The sequence below is a fragment of the Bombina bombina genome, chromosome 3 (assembly GCF_027579735.1).
Source record: "Bombina bombina isolate aBomBom1 chromosome 3, aBomBom1.pri, whole genome shotgun sequence".
NCBI lineage: Eukaryota > Metazoa > Chordata > Amphibia > Anura > Bombinatoridae > Bombina > Bombina bombina.
In genome coordinates, this window is record NC_069501.1 from 669,599,720 (window position 1) to 669,622,778 (window position 23,059).

General features: G+C 42.5%; 1 protein-coding gene across 2 annotated transcripts in view; it reads right to left on the reverse strand.

Moving 5' to 3' along the window:
* LOC128653877 (NADPH--cytochrome P450 reductase) overlaps positions 1 to 23,059 on the reverse strand; it is a 134,006-nt gene that overhangs the window by 20,717 nt on the left and 90,230 nt on the right. For both annotated transcript variants that reach the window (XM_053707420.1, XM_053707421.1), the window contains 2 exons: positions 12,014 to 12,163; positions 11,416 to 11,683 (listed from right to left, as the gene is read on the reverse strand). In XM_053707420.1, the coding sequence (XP_053563395.1) occupies positions 11,416 to 11,683; positions 12,014 to 12,163 (418 nt within the window). The remainder of the gene's footprint in view (positions 1 to 11,415; positions 11,684 to 12,013; positions 12,164 to 23,059) is intronic.

Below are 23,059 nucleotides of genomic sequence, written 5' to 3' on the forward strand. Positions count from 1 at the left end.
TAGAAGTCTTTTGGAAAGTCTTAGTAGCTTCAACATAATATTTCAAAGCTCTAACAACATCCAAAGAATGCAATGATTTCTCCTTAGAATTCTTAGGATTAGGGCAAAATGAAGGAACTACAATTTCTCTACTAATGTTGTTGGAATTCACAACCTTAGGTAAAAATTCAAAAGAAGTTCGCAACACTGCCTTATCCTGATGAAAAATCAGAAAAGGAGACTCACAAGAAAGAGCAGACAATTCAGAGACTCTTCTGGCAGAAGAGATGGCCAAAAGGAACAAAACTTTCAAAGAAAGTAATTTAATGTCCAATGAATGCATAGGTTCAAACGGAGGAGCTTGAAGAGCCCCCAGAACCAAATTCAAACTCCAAGGAGGAGAAATTGACTTAATGACAGGTTTAATACGAACCAAGGCTTGTACAAAACAATGAATATCAGGAAGATTAGCAATCTTTCTGTGAAAAAGAACAGAAAGAGCAGAGATTTGACCTTTCAAGGAACTTGCGGACAAACCTTTATCTAAACCATCCTGAAGAAACTGTAAAATTCTCGGAATTCTAAAAGAATGCCAGAAAAAATGATGAGAAAGACACCAAGAAATATAAGTCTTCCAGACTCTATAATATATCTCTCTAGATACAGATTTACGAGCCTGTAACATAGAATTAATCACAGAGTCAGAGAAACCTCTTTGACCAAGAATCAAGCGTTCAATCTCCATACCTTTAAATTTAAGGATTTCAGATCCTGATGGAAAAAAGGACCTTGCGACAGAAGGTCTGGTCTTAACGGAAGAGTCCACGGTTGGCAAGAGGCCATCCGGACAAGATCCGCATACCAAAACCTGTGAGGCCATGCTGGAGCTACCAGCAGAACAAACGAGCATTCCTTCAGAATCTTGGAGATTACTCTTGGAAGAAGAACTAGAGGCGGAAACATATAGGCAGGATGATACTTCCAAGGAAGTGACAATGCATCCACTGCCTCTGCCTGAGGATCCCGGGATCTGGACAGATACCTGGGAAGTTTCTTGTTTAGATGAGAAGCCATCAGATCTATTTCTGGAAGTTCCCACATTTGAACAATCTGAAGAAATACCTCTGGGTGAAGAGACCATTCGCCCGGATGCAACGTTTGGCGACTGAGATAATCCGCTTCCCAATTGTCTATTCCTGGAATATGAACCGCAGAGATTAGACAGGAGCTGGATTCCGCCCAAACCAGAATTTGAGATACTTCTTTCATAGCCAGAGGACTGTGAGTCCCTCCTTGATGATTGATGTATGCCACAGTTGTGACATTGTCTGTCTGAAAACAAATGAACGATTCTCTCTTCAGAAGAGGCCAAGACTGAAGAGCTCTGAAAATTGCACGGAGTTCCAAAATATTGATCGGTAATCTCACCTCCTGAGATTCCCAAACCCCTTGTGCTGTCAGAGACCCCCACACAGCTCCCCAACCTGTAAGACTTGCATCTGTTGAAAATACAGTCCAGGTCGGAAGAACAAAAGAAGCCCCCTGAACTAAACGATGGTGATCTGTCCACCACGTCAGAGAGTGTTGTACAATCGGTTTTAAAGATATTAATTGAGATATCTTTGTGTAATCCCTGCACCACTGGTTCAGCATACAGAGCTGAAGAGGCCGCATGTGAAAACGAGCAAAGGGAATCGCCTCCGATGCCGCAGTCATAAGACCTAGAATTTCCATGCATAAGGCTACCGAAGGGAAAGATTGTGACTGAAGGTTTCGACAAGCTGATATCAACTTTAGATGTCTCATGTCTATCAAAGATAGAGTCATGGATACTGAATCTATCTGAAAACCTAAAAAGGTTACCTAAGTCTGAGGAATCAATGAACTTTTTGGTAAATTGATCCTCCAACCATGATGTTGAAGAAACAACACAAGTCGATTCGAATGAGATTCTGCTAAATAAGAAGACTGAGCAAGTACCAAGATATCGTCCAAATAAGGAATACCACAATACCCTGTTCTCTGATTACAGACAGAAGGGCACCGAGAACCTTCGAAAAATATTCTTGGAGCTGTAGCTAGGCCAAACGGCAGAGCCACAAACTGGTAATGCTTATCTAGGAAAAAGAATCTCAGAAACTGATAGTGATCTGGATGAATCGGAATATGCAGATATGCATCCTGTAAATCCATAGTAGACATATAATGCCCTTGTTGAACAAAAGGCAGGATAGTCCTTACAGTTACCATTTTGAATGTTGGTATCCTTACATAACGATTCAATATTTTTAGATCCAGAACTGGTCTGAAGGAATTTTCCTTCTTTGGTACAATGAAGAGATTTGAATAAAACCCCAGTCCCTGTTCCAGAACTGGAACTGGCAAAATTACTCCAGTCAACTCTAGATCTGAAACACATTTCAGAAATGCTTGAGCCTTCGCTGGGTTTACTGGGACACGGGAAAGAAAAAATTTCTTTGCAGGAGGCCTTATCTTGAAGCCAATTCTGTACCCTTCTGAAACAATGTTCTGAATCCAAAGATTGTGAACGGAATTGATCCAAATTTCTTAGAAAAAACGTAATCTGCCCCCTACCAGCTGAGCTGGAATGAGGGCCGCACCTTCATGTGGACTTAGGAGCTGGCTTTGATTTTCTAAAAGGCTTGGATTTATTCCAGACTGGAGATGGTTTCCAAACTGATACCACTCCTGAGGATGAAGGATCAGGTTTTTGTTCCTTGTTGTGACAAAAGGAATGAAAACGATCATTACCCTGGAAAGAAAGGGAAAGCAGAGTAGACTTAGAAGACATAACAGCATTCCAAGTCTTAAGCCATAAAGCTCTTCTAGCTAAAATAGCTAGAGACATATACCTGACATCAACTCTAATGATATCAAAGATGGTATTACAAATAAAATTATTAGCATGTTGAAGAATAAAAATGCTATGAGAATTATGATCTGTTACTTGTTGCGCTAAAGCTTCTAACCAAAAGATGAAGCTGCAGCAACATCCGCTAAAGATATAGCAGGTCTAAGAAGATTACCTGAACACAAGTAAGCTTTTCTTAGAAAGGATTCAATTTTCCTATCTAAAGGATCCTTAAGGAAGTACCATCTGCCGTAGGAATAGTACGCTTAACAAGAGTAGAGACAGCCCCATCAACTTTAGGGATTTTGTCCCAAAACTCTAATCTGTCAGATGGCACAGGATATAATTGCTTAAAACGTTTAGAAGGAGTAAATTAATTACCCAAATTATTCCATTCCCTGGAAATTACTTCAGAAATAGCACTAGGGACAGGAAAAACTTCTGGAATAACTACAGGAGATTTAAAAACCTTATCTAAACGTTTAGATTTAGTATCAAGAGAACCAGAATCCTCAATTTCTAATGCAATTAGGACTTCTTTAAGTAAAGAACGAATAAATTTCATTTTAAATAAATATGAAGATTTATCAGCATCAACCTCTGAGACAGAATCCTCTGAACCAGAAGAACCATTATCAGAATCAGAATGGATGATGTTCATTTAAAAATTCATCTGAAAAATGAGAAGTTTTAAAAGACTTTTTACATTTACTAGAAGGAGGAATAACAGACATAGCCTTCTTAATGGATCTAAAAACAAAATTTATGCTCCACGGGTCATCATTACTTCTGGGATATTAACTCCTCCCCAACAGGAAGTGCAAGAGGATTCACCCAGCAGAGCTGCCATATAGCTCCTCCCCTCTACGTCACACCCAGTCATTCGACCGAGAACCAACGAGAAAGGAGAAGCCAAAGGGTGCAGTGGTGACTGGAGTATAATTTAAAAATTTAGACCTGCCATAAAAACAGGGCGGGCCGTGGACTGACCACACTACAGGAGAAAGGAATTTATCAGGTAAGCATAAATTTTGTTTTCTCCTGTTAAGTGTGGTCAGTCCACGGGTCATCATTACTTCTGGGATACCAATACCAAAGCTAAAGTACACGGATGACGGGAGGGACAGGCAGGCTCTTTATACGGAAGGAACCACTGCCTGAAGAACCTTTCTCCCAAAAACAGCCTCCGAAGAAGCAAAAGTGTCAAATTTGTAAAATTTGGAAAAAGTATGAAGAGAAGACCAAGTTGCAGCCTTGCAAATCTGTTCAACAGAAGCCTCATTCTTAAAGGCCCAAGTGGAAGCCACAGCTCTAGTAGAATGAGCTGTAATTCTTTCAGGAGGCTGCTGTCCAGCAGTCTCATAGGCTAAACGTATTATGCTACGAAGCCAAAAAGAGAGAGAGATAACCGAAGCTTCTTGACCTCTCCTCTGACCATAATAAACGACAAACAGGGAAGACGTTTGTCGAAAATCCTTAGTTGCCTGTAGATAAAATTTCAAGGCACGGACTACATCTAGATTGTGTAGAAGACGTTCCTTCTTCGAAGAAGGATTAGGACACAAAGATGGAACAACAATCTCTTGATTGATATTCCTGTTAGTGACCACCTTAGGTAAGAACCCAGGTTTAGTACGCAGAACTACCTTGTCTGAATGAAAAATCAGATAAGGAGAATCACAATTTAAGGCAGATAACTCAGAGACTCTTCGAGCCGAGGAAATAGCCATTAAAAACAGAACTTTCCAAGATAACAGCTTGATATCAATGGAATGAAGGGGTTCAAACGGAACACCCTGTAAAAACATTAAGAACTAAGTTCAAACTCCATGGTGGAGCAACAGTTTTAAACACAGGCTTGATCCTAGCTAAAGCCTGACAAAAAGCTTGAACGTCCGGAACTTCTGACAGACGTTTGTGTAAAAGAATGGACAGAGCTGAAATCTGTCCCTTTAAGGAACTAGCGGATAAACCCTTTTCTAAACCTTCTTGTAGAAAAGACAATATCCTAGGAATCCTAACCATACTCCATGAGTAACTCTTGGATTCGCACCAATATAAGTATTTACGCCATATTTTATGGTAAATCTTTCTGGTAACAGGCTTCCTAGCCTGTATTAAGGTATCAATTACTGACTCAGAAAAACCACGTTTTGATAAAATCAAGCGTTCAATTTCCAAGCAGTCAGCTTCAGAGAAATTAGATTTTGATGTTTGAAGGGACCCTGGATCAGAAGGTCCTGTCTCAGAGGCAGAGACCAAGGTGGACAGGATGACATGTCCACTAGATCTGCATACCAAGTCCTGCGTGGCCACGCAGGCGCTATTAGAATCACCGATGCTCTCTCCTGTTTGATTCTGGCAATCAATCGAGGAAGCATCGGGAAGGGTGGAAACACATAAGCCATCCCGAAGATCCAAGGTGCTGTCAAAGCATCTATCAGAACCGCTCCCGGATCCCTGGATCTGGACCCGTAACAAGGAAGCTTGGCGTTCTGTCGAGACGCCATGAGATCTATCTCTGGTTTGCCCCAACGTCGAAGAATTTGGGCAAAGACCTCCGGATGAAGTTCCCACTCCCCCGGATGAAAAGTCTGACGACTTAGGAAATCCGCCTCCCAGTTCTCCACTCCCGGGATGTGGATTGCTGACAGGTGGCAAGAGTGAGACTCTGCCCAGCGAATTATCTTTGATACTTCCATCATTGCTAGGGAGCTTCTTGTCCCTCCCTGATGGTTGATGTAAGCTACAGTCGTGATGTTGTCCGACTGAAACCTGATGAACCCCCGAGTTGTTAACTGGGGCCAAGCCAGAAGGGCATTGAGAACTGCTCTCAATTCCAGAATGTTTATTGGCAGGAGACTCTCCTCCTGATTCCATTGTCCCTGAGCCTTCAGAGAATTCCAGACAGCGCCCCAACCTAGTAGGCTGGCGTCTGTTGTTACAATTGTCCAGTCCGGCATGCTGAATGGCATCCCCCTGGACAGATGTGGCCGAGAAAGCCACCATAGAAGAGAATTTCTGGTCTCTTGATCCAGATTCAGAGTAGGGGACAAGTCTGAGTAATCCCCATTCCACTGACTTAGCATGCACAATTGCAGCGGTCTGAGATGTAGGCGTGCAAAGGGTACTATGTCCATTGCCGCTACCATCAAGCCGATTACCTCCATGCATTGAGCCACTGACGGGTGTTGAATGGAATGAAGGACACGGCATGCATTTTGAAGCTTTGTTAACCTGTCTTCTGTCAGGTAGATCTTCATTTCTACAGAATCTATAAGAGTCCCCAAGAAGGGAACTCTTGTGAGTGGAAAGAGAGAACTCTTCTTTTCGTTCACCTTCCATCCATGCGACCTTAGAAATGCCAGTACTAACTCTGTATGAGACTTGGCAGTTTGAAAGCTTGAAGCTTGTATCAGAATGTCGTCTAGGTACGGAGCTACCGAAATTCCTCGCGGTCTTAGTACCGCCAGAAGAGCACCCAGAACCTTTGTGAAGATTCTTGGAGCCGTAGCTAATCCGAATGGAAGAGCTACAAACTGGTAATGCCTGTCTAGGAAGGCAAACCTTAGATACCGGTAATGATCCTTGTGAATCGGTATGTGAAGGTAAGCATCCTTTAAATCCACTGTGGTCATGTACTGACCCTTTTGGATCATGGGTAGAATTGTCCGAATAGTTTCCATTTTGAACGATGGAACTCTTAGGAATTTGTTTAGGATCTTTAAATCCAAGATTGGCCTGAAAGTTCCCTCTTTTTTGGGAACCACAAACAGATTTGAGTAAAACCCTTGTCCGTGTTCCGACCGCGGAACCGGATGGATCACTCCCATTAGTAAAAGATCTTGTACACAGCGTAGAAACGCCTCTTTCTTTATTTGGTTTGTTGACAACCTTGACAGATGAAATCTCCCTTTTGGGGGAGAGGATTTTAAGTCCAGAAGATATCCCTGAGATATGATCTCTAACGCCCAGGGATCCTGGACATCTCTTGCCCAAGCCTGGGCGAAGAGAGAAAGTCTGCCCCCACTAGATCCGTTCCCGGATCGGGGGCCCTCAATTCATGCTGTCTTAGGGGCAGCAGCAGGTTTCCTGGCCTGCTTGCCCTTGTTCCAGGACTGGTTAGGTCTCCAGCCTTGTCTGTAGCGAGCAACAGCTCCTTCCTGTTTTGGTGCAGAGGAAGTTGATGCTGCTCCTGCTTTGAAATTACGAAAGGAACGAAAATTAGACTGTCTAGCCTTAGGTTTGGCTCTGTCTTGAGGCAGGGCATGGCCTTTACCTCCTGTAATGTCAGCGATAATTTCTTTCAACCCGGGCCCGAATAAGGTCTGCCCTTTGAAAGGTATGTTAAGTAATTTAGATTTAGAAGTAACGTCAGCTGACCAGGATTTTAGCCACAGTGCTCTGCGTGCCTGAATGGCGAATCCGGAATTCTTAGCCGTAAGTTTAGTTAAATGTACTACGGCATCCGAAATAAATGAATTAGCTAGCTTAAGGACTTTAAGCTTGTCTATAATCTCATCCAATGGAGCTGTGCTAAGGGTCTCTTCCAGAGACTCAAACCAGAATGCCGCCGCAGCCGTGACAGGCACAATGCATGCAAGGGGTTGTAATATAAAACCTTGCTGAACAAACATTTTCTTAAGGTAACCCTCTAACTTTTTATCCATTGGATCTGAAAAAGCACAGCTATCCTCCACCGGGATAGTGGTGCGCTTAGCCAGAGTAGAAACTGCTCCCTCCACCTTAGGGACCGTCTGCCATAGGTCCCGTGTGGTGGCGTCTATTGGAAACATTTTTCTAAATATAGGAGGGGGTGAAAAAGGCACACCGGGTCTATCCCACTCCTTGTTAACAATTTCTGTAAGCCTTTTAGGTATAGGAAAAACGTCAGTACACGCCGGTACCACAAAATATTTATCCAGCCTACATATTTTCTCTGGAATTGCAACCGTGTTACAATCATTCAGAGCCGCTAATACCTCCCCTAGTAATACACGGAGGTTCTCAAGCTTAAATTTAAAATTTGAAATGTCTGAGTCCAGTTTACTTGGATCAGATCCGTCACCCACAGAATGAAGCTCTCCGTCCTCATGTTCTGCAAATTGTGACGCAGTATCAGACATGGCTCTATTATTATCAGCGCACTCTGTTCTTACCCCAGAGTGATCGCGTTTACCCCTAAATTCTGGCAATTTAGATAGTACTTCAGTCATAACATTAGCCATGTCTTGCAAAGTGATTTGTATGGGCCGTCCTGATGTACTTGGCGCCACAATATCACGCACCTCCTGAGCGGGAGGCGAAGGTACTGACACGTGAGGAGAGTTAGTCGGCATAACTTCCCCCTCGTTGTCTGGTGAAAATTTCTTTACATGTACAGATTGGCTTTTATTTCAAGTAGCATCAATGCAATTAGTACACAAATTTCTATTGGGCTCCACATTGGCCTTTAAACATAGTGAACAAAGAGATTCATCTGTGTCAGACATGTTTAAACAGACTAGCAATGAGACTAGCAAGCTTGGAAAATACTTTTCAAATAAATTTACAAGCAATATAAAAAACGCTACTGTGCCTTTAAGAAGCACAAAAAACTGTCACAGTTGAAATAACAATGAACCAAATTAGTTATAGCAACCAAATTTTCACAGTAAATGTATTAAGTTAGCAAAGGATTGCACCCACCAGCAAATGGATGATTAACCCCTTAATACCCAAAAACGAATAACAATTTAATATTAACGTTTTTATCACAGTCAAAACACACTATCACAGGTCTGCTGTGAGTGATTACCTCCCTCAAAACTAGTTTTGGAGACCCCTGAGCTCTGTAGAGACGTCCTGGATCATGGAGGAAGAAATAGGAAGACTGTGACTAAATTTTTACTGCGCAATAAAGCGCTAAAATAGGCCCCTCCCACTCATATTACAACAGTGGGGAAGCTCAGTAAACTGATTTTATTCAGAAACAAACGACAGCCATGTAGTAAAAATCATGCCCATAAAGTTTTATCACCAAGTACCTCAGAAAAAAACGATTAACATGCCAGTAAACGTTTTAATAATGAAATTATGAAATGTTATTAATAAGCCTGCTGCTAGTCGCTTTCACTGCAGTGTAGGCTCAAATATTACTTAAATATAGACAGTATTTTCTTAGTGAAATTCCATTCCCCAGAAATACATATCAGCCTGATACCAGTCGCTACTACTGCATTTAAGGCTGCACTTACATTACATCGGTATTAGCAGTATTTTCTCAGTCAATTCCATTCCTTAGAAAATAATATACTGCAACATACCTCCTTGCAGGTGAGCCCTGCCTGCTATCCCCTGTTCTGAAGTTACCTCACTCCTCAGAATGGCCGAGAACAGCAAGTGGATCTTAGTTACGACCGCTAAGATCATAGACAAACTCAGGTAGATTCTTCTTCTAATGCTGCCTGAGAAGAAACAACACACTCCGGTGCCGTTTAAAATAACAAACTTTTGATTGAAGAAATAAAAAACTAAGTTTAACAACCACAGTCCTCTCACACGTCCTATCTATTAGTTAGGTGCAAGAGAATGACTGGGTATGACGTAGAGGGGAGGAGCTATATAGCACCTCTGCTTGGGTGATCCTCTTGCACTTCCTGTTAGGGAGGAGATATAATCCCATAAGTAATGGATGACCCGTGGACTGACTACACTTAACAGGAGAAACCGGGCTCCAACCTGCTGCGGAGCGCATAACGTAGAATCTAGCACAAACTTACTTCACCACCTCCATAGGAGGCAAAGTTTGTAAAACTGATTTGTGGGTGTGGTGAGGGGTGTATTTATAGGCATTTTGAGGTTTGGGAAACTTTGCCCCTCTTGGTAGGAATGTATATCCCATACGTCACTAGCTCATGGACTCTTGCTAATTACATGAAAGAAAATCCATTTATAGGCAATATTGTAGCTCCTAGTATAATCTTTAAATTAATTTATACTGAAAAATCCAGTATACAGTTATATTTAAAAGGTCAGATACAATGCAAACAAATATATATTTATATTTATTATTCCTGTATTATGCCACCATTTTAAGGGATAGCACTTGCTTATTGGTGGCTACATTTAGCAAACCAATAAGCAAGCATACCCAAGGTTCTGAACCAAAAATGGTCCAGCTCCTAAGCTTTACATTCCTGTTTTTTAAATAAAAATAGCAAGAGAACGAAGAAAACGTGATAATAGGAGTACATTAGAAAGTTACTTAAAATTGAATGCTCTATCTGAATCATTAAGAAAAAAATTGGGTTCAGTGGCCCTTTAAGCCTTAAACAAGGTTATATGAAACACACAAGACTTTATATACCTCTTCTTACCCGTTTATTATAGATTATGTTTTTGATGTTTTAGCATGGGATATTTTTTAAAAATAGACTAAATAAAGTTTAAAAGTTTAAGGCGCTAATAATTTTTCTCTATAAATCCATGATTAAATACCTTATAAATAGTGTTTAACAATAAGCATTTATGTCCTATTAAGGGTATAAAACACACCCATTTGCTTAGCTCAGGTATAAACTAGTTTCTTGGAACATCCATTCACTTGATGGAAGTCCTTAACATTTTAATAGTGTACCAATTTGTGTCTCTTCTGTTAATGTGTAGCTAGAAATAAAATCATAGCTGTGCTACACTGTTGGCATTGGTTGTGATTAGTTTGAAACAACTTTGTGAGATATTCCACCAGTAAAATGTTTAAACAATAAGATGGTCCATATAACATGACAGTGGTAGAAAATCCTACAACAAAAAAATGTAGCTCGTCTTATAGACTACAGAAAATTTTTTAAAGTATTAACCCTAACAAAGCACTCAACAGTCTAACTCCCAACTATACTTCCTCTCTCATCGTGAAATATTCCCCATCCCATCTTCTTCGTTCAACCTCTGACCTACGTCTCTCCACTCCCATTATCTCTACATCGCACTCCCGTCTCCAAGACTTCGCACGTGCTGCTCCTGTCCTCTGGAACTCTCTAACGCGCTCCATAAGACTGTCTCCAACCTTGTATAGCTTCAGACGCTCCTTGAAAACCCACCTATTCAGAGAGGCTTACCATCTCTCGTCTATCCCTCATCCGAACCAAACTAATACATGTACTGCCTGACTCACTGCTGCAACTACAACCGATGTGACAAGCTACCCCCAACCTTATGACTATGCACCCTAAACCTGTAGACTGTGAGCTCTCCAGAGCAGGCCCCTCTTCCTCCTGTACAAGATTTGTTTAGTTTTGTATTTTATCACAAATCCTTGTCATTGTATACCCCTTTCACTGTACCATACCCAGCGCTACGGAATTTGGCGGCGCTATACAAATAAATGATAATAATAATAATAGGTTTAATAAATCTCTAATGCCACCTGTTTCCACAAGATACATTAGCAATAACAGTCTCTTGTTTTTCCACCACTGAACCTTTACACAGCCAATACACAAAGCTTGATAAGCATGTAGGTTGATTTATTAGTTTTTAAAATAACTATCCAGAAGTTTTAAAGGTTTTGAACTCCTACTTACCTTGCTGTTTTAGCCACTCTCTCTCCTGGATAAATCCCACGAAAGGAGCAATGCCTGTACCAGGCCCAACCATGATGACAGGTGTGCTAGGCTTGAATGGTAGACGGAACTGGGATTTCCGGACATACATAGGTACTGTGGATTTGTGTCCATTTTCACTTGGTTGCTTGTTTTTGAGCCAGTTAGTGGCAACTCCTTTGTTCTGACGGCCAGTCTTTGACTCATATTCCACAAGCACAGCACAAATGTGGATGGAATTAGAGTGAACCTGCATTAAATTACAAAAAAAAAAAAAGGATTGTTTTCAATTTGTTTTCCCCAACATTCGAAACATCAGCTCTATGAGAAGCCAAAAGGTGGAGAGAAAAAAAAAAAAGTCCAACAAAAAAAGCCAATATGTAGCCCTGGTTACAGAAGTTAAAAAGAAACCATGTATGTTTATAGGGTATTAAAACTGCTTTGTTCAAATATCTTGTATTACAATCAATTTATCACAGAGACTTGACCTATCTGCCAATAAAGAATACATATGCTGTGTAGTGGAGCAGTGTCTGCAATACTGCATTGTGGTGGTGCCCAAGTAAAGTATTAAGCTTACTTTTGAGGAGGAAGCAATAGAATAATATCTGGCCTGGAGACGTGGCAGCAGCTCACAAAGATGATCTAGTGGAGGGCGTAGTGAAGTCACATCTTCCAATATAGCAATAATATTTCTTCTTGATTCGACAACCCAACTGAGATACAGCGCCTGGTGGTGTACAGGCAAATAGAAGGAACATATTAGAGAAGAAAGCAGCCAACCAGGATTAATGACTACAAACATTAGTTCCACCCCATACAAAGAACTGTTTACGTATAATGACTGGTGGGGTTAATAGAGGGTAACTAGAGAAGAATCACCAAGGTCACCATCAGGGTAATGTGGTATTGGGATAATGGCAGAAGTAATGGAAACACTACAAGATTAAATGAAGAGGAAAGCACAGATGCAAAAGAAATCTTTGGTTTTATGAGACATCAATCAAGTAAAGTAACAAAAGTGCAACAGCTTGAAAAGGGTAAAGTAGACTCCAGCTTATAATATCCACCTCTAGAACTAGAAATTAACACTTTACCCAAAAATTTGTATTATTTAAAAGTATAGATAATCCCTTTATTTACCATTCCCCAGTTTTGCATAACCAACACAGTTATATACTTTTTACCTCTGTAATTACCATGTATCTAAACCTCTGCAGACTGCCCCCTTACCTCAGTGCAATTTACAAACTTGCATTTTATCCAATTAGTGCCATTCATGCATAACTCCACGGGAGTGAGCACGTTATCTATATGGCACACATGAACTAGCACTGTCTGGCTGTGAAAAACTAAAGATCCACTGAGAAAACAGAATTTATGTTTACCTGATAAATTACTTTCTCCAACGGTGTGTCCGGTCCACGGCGTCATCCTTACTTGTGGGATATTCTCTTCCCCAACAGGAAATGGCAAAGAGCCCAGCAAAGCTGGTCACATGATCCCTCCTAGGCTCCGCCTACCCCAGTCATTCGACCGACGTTAAGGAGGAATATTTGCATAGGAGAAACCATATGGTACCGTGGTGACTGTAGTTAAAGAAAATAAAATATCAGACCTGATTAAAAAAACCAGGGCGGGCCGTGGACCGGACACACCGTTGGAGAAAGTAATTTATCAGGTAAACATAAATTCTGTTTTCTCCAACATAGGTGTGTCCGGTCCACGGCGTCATCCTTACTTGTGGGAACCAATACCAAAGCTTTAGGACACGGATGAAGGGAGGGAGCAAATCAGGTCACCTAAATGGAAGGCACCACGGCTTGCAAAACCTTTCTCCCAAAAATAGCCTCAGAAGAAGCAAAAGTATCAAACTTGTAAAATTTGGTAAAAGTGTGCAGTGAAGACCAAGTCGCTGCCCTACATATCTGATCAACAGAAGCCTCGTTCTTGAAGGCCCATGTGGAAGCCACAGCCCTAGTGGAATGAGCTGTGATTCTTTCGGGAGGCTGCCGTCCGGCAGTCTCGTAAGCCAATCTGATGATGCTTTTAATCCAAAAAGAGAGAGAGGTAGAAGTTGCTTTTTGACCTCTCCTTTTACCGGAATAAACAACAAACAAGGAAGATGTTTGTCTAAAATCCTTTGTAGCATCTAAATAGAATTTTAGAGCGCGAACAACATCCAAATTGTGCAACAAACGTTCCTTCTTTGAAACTGGTTTCGGACACAGAGAAGGTACGATAATCTCCTGGTTAATGTTTTTGTTAGAAACAACTTTCGGAAGAAAACCAGGTTTAGTACGCAAAACCACCTTATCTGCATGGAACACCAGATAAGGAGGAGAACACTGCAGAGCAGATAATTCTGAAACTCTTCTAGCAGAAGAAATTGCAACCAAAAACAAAACTTTCCAAGATAATAATTTAATATCAACGGAATGCAAGGGTTCAAACGGAACCCCCTGAAGAACTGAAAGAACTAAATTGAGACTCCAAGGAGGAGTCAAAGGTTTGTAAACAGGCTTGATTCTAACCAGAGCCTGAACAAAGGCTTGAACATCTGGCACAGCTGCCAGCTTTTTGTGAAGTAACACCGACAAGGCGGAAATCTGTCCCTTCAGGGAACTTGCAGATAATCCTTTTTCCAATCCTTCTTGAAGGAAGGATAGAATCCTAGGAATCTTAACCTTGTCCCAAGGGAATCCTTTAGATTCACACCAACAGATATATTTTTTCCAAATCTTGTGGTAAATCTTTCGAGTTACAGGCTTTCTGGCCTGAACAAGAGTATCGATAACGGAATCTGAGAATCCTCGCTTCGATAAAATCAAGCGTTCAATCTCCAAGCAGTCAGCTGGAGTGAAACCAGATTCGGATGTTCGAACGGACCCTGAACAAGAAGGTCTCGTCTCAAAGGTAGCTTCCAAGGTGGAGCCGATGACATATTCACCAGATCTGCATACCAAGTCCTGCGTGGCCACGCAGGAGCTATCAAGATCACCGACGCCCTCTCCTGATTGATCCTGGCTACCAGCCTGGGGATGAGAGGAAACGGCGGGAACACATAAGCTAGTTTGAAGGTCCAAGGTGCTACTAGTGCATCCACTAGAGCCGCCTTGGGATCCCTGGATCTGGACCCGTAGCAGGGAACTTTGAAGTTCTGACGAGAGGCCATTAGATCCATGTCTGGAATGCCCCACAGCTGAGTGACTTGGGCAAAGATTTCCGGATGGAGTTCCCACTCCCCCGGATGCAATGTCTGACGACTCAGAAAATCCGCTTCCCAATTTTCCACTCCTGGGATGTGGATAGCAGACAGGTGGCAGGAGTGAGACTCCGCCCATAGAATGATTTTGGTCACTTCTTCCATCGCTAGGGAACTTATGCTTTGGGAAAGCCCCTAAGAAATAAGGTGTCTAATACAGTGCCTGCCGATATTATTATATCAAAATACCCAGATAAAATGATTCCTCAAGGCTAAATATGTGTTAATAATGAATCGATTTAGCCCAGAAAAGTCTACAGTCTTAATAAGCCCTTGTGAAGCCCTTATTTACGATCGTAATAAACATGGCTTACCGGATCCCATAGGGAAAATGACAGCTTCCAGCATTACATCGTCTTGTTAGAATGTGTCATACCTCAAGCAGCAAGAGACTGCACACTGTTCCCCCAACTGAAGTTAATTGCTCTCAACAGTCCTGTGTGGAACAGCCATGGATTTTAGTTACGGTTGCTAAAATCATTTTCCTCATACAAACAGAAATCTTCATCTCTTTTCTGTTTCTGAGTAAATAGTACATACCAGCACTATTTCAAAATAACAAACTCTTGATTGAATAATAAAAAACTACAGTTAAACACTAAAAAACTCTAAGCCATCTCCGTGGAGATGTTGCCTGTACAACGGCAAAGAGAATGACTGGGGTAGGCGGAGCCTAGGAGGGATCATGTGACCAGCTTTGCTGGGCTCTTTGCCATTTCCTGTTGGGGAAGAGAATATCCCACAAGTAAGGATGACGCCGTGGACCGGACACACCTATGTTGGAGAAAAGAGGTGGCCTGCAGAGGCTTAGAAAGAGATTTTGAGGTTTAACCCCTTAACGACCGAGGACATGCAGGGTACGTCCTCTAAAAAAATACCCTTAACGACCAAGGACGTACCCTGCACGTCCTCGGTCTGGAAAGCAGCTGGAAGCGATCCTGCTCACTTCCAGCTGCTTTCCGGTTATTGCAGTGATGCCTCGATATCGAGGCATCCTGCAATAACCTTTAGTAGCCATCCGATGCAGAGAGGGCCACTCTGTGGCCCTCTCTGCACCAGACATCTATGGCTTACATCGTTGGTGGGTGGGAGCGTGTATGGGAGGTGGGTGGCAGCCATTGATGGCCCAGATGATGTGGAGGGGGGCGGGATTGTGGGCGGGGATGCCTAGGGGCGCGCACGTGCACAGGGAGGCGGGCGCGTGCATGGGGAGGGAGCGGGTGGGAACCGCTACACTACAGAAAATAATATAAGTAAAAACTTAAAAAAAAAGTAAAAAAAAAAAGGTCATCAGCGAATGTTGGGTGCTCTGTGGAGGGAGGGAAGCTACACTACAGAAAAAAAAATGGGAGAAAAAACTGGGCAGACAGCTGCCAGTACCCAAGATGGCCCCCAATAAGGCAGAGGGGGAGGGTTAGAGAGCCGTTTGGGGGGGGGATAAGGGAGGATGGGGGCTATGGGGGGATTCTACAAAGCAGCATATGTAAATATGCCAAAAAAAAACATAACAAAAACCCAAAAAGATACCTTTTATTTTAGTACTGGCAGACTTTCTGCCAGTACTTAAGATGGCGGGGACAATTGTGGGGTGGGGGAGGGAAGGAAGCTGTTTGGGAGGGATCAGGGGGTGTGATGTGTCAGGTGGGAGGCTGATCTCTACTCTAAAGCTAAAACTAACCATGCAAGCTCCCTACAAACTACCTAATTAACCCCTTCACTGCTAGCCATAATACATGTGTGATGCGCAGCAGCATTTAGCAGACTTCTAATTACCAAAAAGCAAAGCCAAAGTCATATATGTCGGCTATTTCTGAACAAAGGGGATCCCAGAGAAGCATTTACAACCATTTGCGCCATAATTGCACAAGCTGTTTGTAAATAATTTCAGCGAGAAACCTAAAATTGTGAAGAAATTTAAGTTTTATTTAATTTGATCGCATTTGCGGGTGAAATGGTGACATGAAATATACCAAAATGGGCCTAGATCAATACTTGGGGTTCTCTACTACACTACACTAAAGCTAAAATTAACCCTAAAAGCTCCCTACATGCTCCCTAATTAATCCCTTCACTGCTGGGCATAATACACGTGTGGTGCGCAGTGGCATTTAGCAGCCTTCTTATTACCAAAAAGCAAAGCCAAAGCCATATATGTTTGCTATTTATGAACAAAGGGGATCCAAGAGAAGCATTTACAACCATTTATTCCATAATTGCATAAGTTGTTTGTAAATAATTTCAGTGAGAAACCCAAAGTTTGTGAAAAAAATTGTGAGAAAGTGAACAATTTTTTTTTTATTTGATCGCATTTGGCAGTGAAATGGTGGCATGAAATATACCAAAATGGGCCTAGATCAATACTTTGGGATGTCTGCTAAAAAAAAAATATATACATGTCAAAGGATATTCAGAGATTCCTGAAAGATATCAGTGTCCCAATGTAACTAGCGCTAATTTTGAAAAAAAAAAAAATGGTTTGGAAATAGCAATGTGCTACTTGTATTTATGGCCCTATAACTTGCAAAAAAAAAAAGCAAAGAACATGTAAACATTGGGTATTTCTAAACTCAGGACAAAATTTAGAAACTATTTAGCATGGGAGTTTTTTGGTGGTTGTAGATGTGTAACAGATTTTGGGGGTCAACATTAGAAAAGGTGTTTCTTTTTCCATTTTTTCATCAAAATGTTTAAAAATTGCTGGCAAGTATTTTAAAACAATTTTCAAAAATAAGCAAAATTAATTATATAGCTAATCTGCCTGGAGCAGCCAACTCCACCCCCCTTATCAGTGTTTAGACACAGGCATTGTATTTCAACTGAGTTTACAGCTTCTAGGCATGCTCCAGCAGATAAGTCGAACGGTGGGGCGGGCCGGGTAGAGCTAGCGCTAGGACCCCCTAATGCCAAATACAAGGAACTTCCTCAAAACAGAATTTATGTTTACCTGATAAATTACTTTCTCCAACGGTGTGTCCGGTCCACGGCGTCATCCTTACTTGTGGGATATTCTCCTCCCCAACAGGAAATGGCAAAGAGCCCAGCAAAGCTGGTCACATGATCCCTCCTAGGCTCCGCCTACCCCAGTCATTCGACCGACGTTAAGGAGGAATATTTGCATAGGAGAAACCATATGTTACCGTGGTGACTGTAGTTAAAGAAAATAAATTATCAGACCTGATTAAAAAAACCAGGGCGGGCCGTGGACCGGACACACCGTTGGAGAAAGTAATTTATCAGGTAAACATAAATTCTGTTTTCTCCAACATAGGTGTGTCCGGTCCACGGCGTCATCCTTACTTGTGGGAACCAATACCAAAGCTTTAGGACACGGATGAAGGGAGGGAGCAAATCAGGTCGCCTAAATGGAAGGCACCACGGCTTGCAAAACCTTTCTCCCAAAAATAGCCTCAGAAGAAGCAAAAGTATCAAATTTGTAAAATTTAGAAAAAGTGTGCAGTGAAGACCAAGTCACTGCCTTACATATCTGATCAACAGAAGCCTCGTTCTTGAAGGCCCATGTGGAAGCCACAGCCCTAGTGGAGTGAGCTGTGATTCTTTCAGGAGGCTGCCGTCCGGCAGTCTCATAAGCCAATCGGATAATGCTTTTAATCCAGAAGGAGAGAGAGGTAGAAGTTGCTTTTTGACCTCTCCGTTTACCAGAATAAACAACAAACAAAGACAAAGTTTGTCTGAAATCCTTAGTAGCTGCTAAGTAAAATTTGAGAGCACGAACTACATCCAAGTTGTGCAACAAACGTTCCTTCTTTGAAACTGGATTAGGACACAAAGAAGGCACAACTATCTCCTGGTTAATGTTTTTGTTAGAAACAACTTTTGGAAGAAAACCAGGTTTAGTACGCAAAACCACCTTATCTGCATGGAACACCAGATAAGGAGAAGAACACTGCAGAGCAGATAATTCTGAAACTCTTCTAGCAGAAGAAATTGCAACCAAAAACAAAACTTTCCAAGATAATAACTTAATATCAACGGAATGTAAGGGTTCAAACGGAACCCCCTAAAGAACTGAAAGAACTAGGTTGAGACTCCAAGGAGGAGTCAAAATTTTGTAAACAGGCTTGATTCTAACCAGAGCCTGAACAAAGGCTAGAACATCTGGCACAGCTGCCAGCTTTTTGTGAAGTAACACAGACAAGGCAGAAATCTGTCCCATCAAGGAACTTGCAGATAATCCTTTTTCCAATCCTTCTCGAAGGAAGGATAGACTCTTAGGAATCTTAACCTTGTCCCAAGGGAATCCTGCAGATTCACACCAACAGATATACCAAATTATGTGGTAATTTTTCTGGTTACAGGCTTTCAGGCCTGAACAAGAGTATTAATAACAGAATCTGAGAACCCTCGCTTTGATAAGATCAAGCGTTCAATCTCCAAGCAGTCAGCTGGAGTGGGTCGAACGGACCTAGAACAAGAAGGTCTCGTCTCAAAGGTAGCTTCCATGGTGGAGCCGATGACATATTCACCAGATCTGCATACCAAGTCCTGCGTGGCCACGCAGGAGCTATCAAAATCACCGACGCCCTCTCCTGATTGATCCTGGCTACCAGCCTGGGGATGAGAGGAAACGGCGGGAACACATAAGCTAGTTTGAAGGTCCAAGGTGCTACTAGTGCATCCACTAGAGCCGCCTTGGGATCCCTGGATCTGTACCCGTAGTAAGGAACTCTGAAGTTCTGACGAGAGGCCATCAGATCCATGTCTGGAATGCCCCACGGTTGAGTGACTTGGGCAAAGATTTCCGGATGGAGTTCCCACTCCCCCGGATGCAATGTCTGACGACTCAGAAAATCCGCTTCCCAATTTTCCACTCCTGGGATGTGGATAGCAGACAGGTGGCAGGAGTGAGACTCCGCCCATAGAATGATTTTGGTCACTTCTTCCATCGCTAGGGAACTCCTTGTTCCCCCCTGATGGTTGATGTATGAACTTGGCCCTCGCTAGCTGAGGCCAAGCTTTGAGAGCATTGAATATCGCTCTCAGTTCCAGAATATTTATCGGTAGAAGAGATTCTACCCGAGACCAAAGACCCTGAGCTTTCAGGGATCCCCAGACCGCGCCCCAGCCCATCAGACTGGCGTCGGTCGTGACAAGGACCCACTCTGGTCTGCGGAAGGTCATCCCTTGTGACAGGTTGTCCAGGGACAGCCACCAACGGAATGAGTCTCTGGTCCTCTGATTTACTTGTATCTTCGGAGACAAATCTGTATAAACCCCATTCCACTGACTGAGCATGAACAGTTGTAATGGTCTTAGATGAATGCGCACAAAAGGAACTATGTCCATTGCCGCAACCATCAAACCTATCACTTCCATGCACTGCGCTATGGAAGGAAGAGGAACGGAATGAAGTATCCGACAAGAGTCTAGAAGTTTTGTTTTTCTGGCTTCTGTCAGAAAAATCCTCATTTCTAAGGAGTCTATTATAGTTCCCAAGAAGGGAACCCTCGTTGACGGAGATAGAGAACTCTTTTCCACGTTCACTTTCCATCCGTGAGATCTGAGAAAGGCCAGGACAATGTCCGTGTGAGCCTTTACTTGAGGAAGGGACGACGCTCGAATCAGAATGTCGTCCAAGTAAGGTACTACAGCAATGCCCCTTGGTCTTAGCACCGCCAGAAGGGACCCTAGTACCTATGAGAAAATCCTAGGAGCAGTGGCTAATCCGAAAGAAAACGCCACGAACTGGAAATGCTTGTCCAGGAATTCAAACCTTAGGAACCGATGATGTTCCTTGTGGATAGGAATATGTAGATACGCATCCTTGAAATCCACCTTGGTCATGAATTGACCTTCCTGGATGAAAGGAAGGAGTGTTTGAATGGTTTCCATCTTGAACGATGGAACCTTGAGAAACTTGTTCAAGATCTTGAGATCTAAGATTGGTCTGAACGTTCCCTCTTTTTTGGGAACTATGAACAGATTGGAGTAGGACCCCATCCCTTGTTCTCCTAATGGAACAGGATGAATCACTCCCATTTTTAGCAGGTCTTCTACCCAATGTAAGAATGCCTGTCTTCTTATGTGATCTGAAGACAACTGAGACCTGTGGAACCTCCCCCTTGGAGGAAGCCCCTTGAACTCCAGAGAATAACCTTGGGAGACTATTTCTAGCGCCCAAGGATCCAGAACATCTCTTGCCCCAGCCTGAGCGAAGAGAGAGAGTCTGCCCCCCACCAGATCCGGTCCCGGATCGGGGGCCCGCATTTCATGCTGTCTTGGTAGCAGTGGCAGGTTTCCTGGCCTGCTCTCTTTTGTTCCAGCCTTGCATAGGTCTCCAGGCTGGATTGGCTTGAGAAGTATTACCTTCCTGCTTAAAGGACATAGCCCTTGGGGCTGATCCGTTTCTGCGAAAGGGACGAAACTTAGGTTTATTTTTGGTCTTGAAAAGACCTATCCTGAGGAAGGGCGTGGCCCTTGCCCCCAGTGATATCAGAGATAATCTCTTTCAAGTCAGGGCCAAAGAGTGTTTTCCCCTTGAAAGGAATGTCAAGCAATTTGTTCTTGGAAGACGCATCCGCTGCCCAAGATTTTAACCAAAGCGCTCTGCGCCACAATAGCAAACCCAGAATTTTATCGCCGCTAACCTAGCCTATTGCCAGGTGGCGTCTAGGGTGAAAGAATTAGCCAATTTAAGAGCACGAATTCTGTCCATAATCTCCTCATAAGAAGAAGAATTACTAATAATCGCCTTTCCTAGCTCATCAAACTAGAAACACGCGGCTGCAGTGACAGGGACAATGCATGCAATTGGTTGTAGAAGGGAACCTTGCTGAACAAACATCTTTAGCAGACCTTCTAATTTTTTATCCATAGGATCTTGGAAAGCACAACTATCTTCTATGGGTATAGTGGCGCGCTTGTGTAGAGTAGAAACCGCCCCCTCGACCTTGGGGACTGTCTGCCATCAGTCCTTTCTGGGGTCGACTATAGGAAAACAATTTTATAAATATGGGGGGAGGTACTAAAGGTATACCGGGCCTGTCCCATTCTTCACTAACAATGTACGCCACCCGCTTGGATATAGGAAAAGCTTCGGGGGGCCCCGGGGCCTCTAAGAACTTTTCCATTTTACATAGTGGTTCTGGAATGACCAGATAATCACAATCATCCAAATTGGATAACACCTCCTTAAGCAGAGCGCGGAGATGTTCCAACTTAAATTTAAAAGTAATCACATCAGGTTCAGCTTATTGAGAAATGTTTCCTGAATCTGAAATTTCTCCCTCAGACAAAACCTCCCTGGCCCCCTCAGACTGGTGTAGGGGCCCTTCAGAAACCATATCATCAGCGTTCTCATGCTCTACAGAATTTTCTAAAACAGAGCAGTCGCGCTTTCACTGATAAGTGGGCATATTGGCTAAAATGTTTTTGATAGAATTATCCATTACAGCCGTTAAATGTTGCATAGTAAGGAGTATTGGCGCACTAGATGTACTAGGGGCCTCCTGTATGGGCAAGACTGGTGTAGACGAAGGAGGGGATGATGCAGTACCATGCTTACTCCCCTCACTTGAGGAATCATCTTGGGCATCATTTTTACTAAATTTTTTTTATGACATAAAATACATATAGTTAAATGAGAAGGAACCTTGGTTTCCCCACAGTCAGAACACAATCTATCTGGTAGTTCAGACATTGTAAACAGGCATAAACTTGATAACAAAGCACAAAAAACGTTTTAAAATAAAACCGTTACTGTCACTTTAAATTTTAAACTAAACACACTTTATTACTGCAATTGCGAAAAAGTATGAAGGAATTGTTTAAAATTCACCAAAATTTCACCACAGTGTCTTAAAGCCTTAAAAGTATTGCACACCAAATTTGGAAGCTTTAACCCTTAAAATAACGGAACCGGAGCCGTTTTTATATTTAACCCCTTTACAGTCCCTGGAATCTGCTTTGCTGAGACCCAACCAAGCCCAAAGGGGAATACGATACCAAATGATGCCTTCAGAAAGACTTTTCTGTGTATCAGAGCTCCACACACATGCAGCTGCATGCCATGCTGTCCTCAAAAACAAGTGCGCCATACCGGCGCGAAAATGAGGCTCTGACTATGATTAGGGAAAGCCCCTAAAGAATAAGGTGTCAAAAACAGTGCCTGCCGATATAATCATATCAAAATACCCAGAATAAATGATTCCTCAAGGCTAAATATGTGTTAATAATGAATCGATTTAGCCCAAAAAGAGTCTACAGTCTTAATAAGCCCTTGTGAAGCCCTTATTTACTATCTTAATAAACATGGCTTACCGGATCCCATAGGGAAAATGACAGCTTCCAGCATTACATCGTCTTGTTAGAATGTGTCATACCTCAAGCAGTAAGAGACTGCAC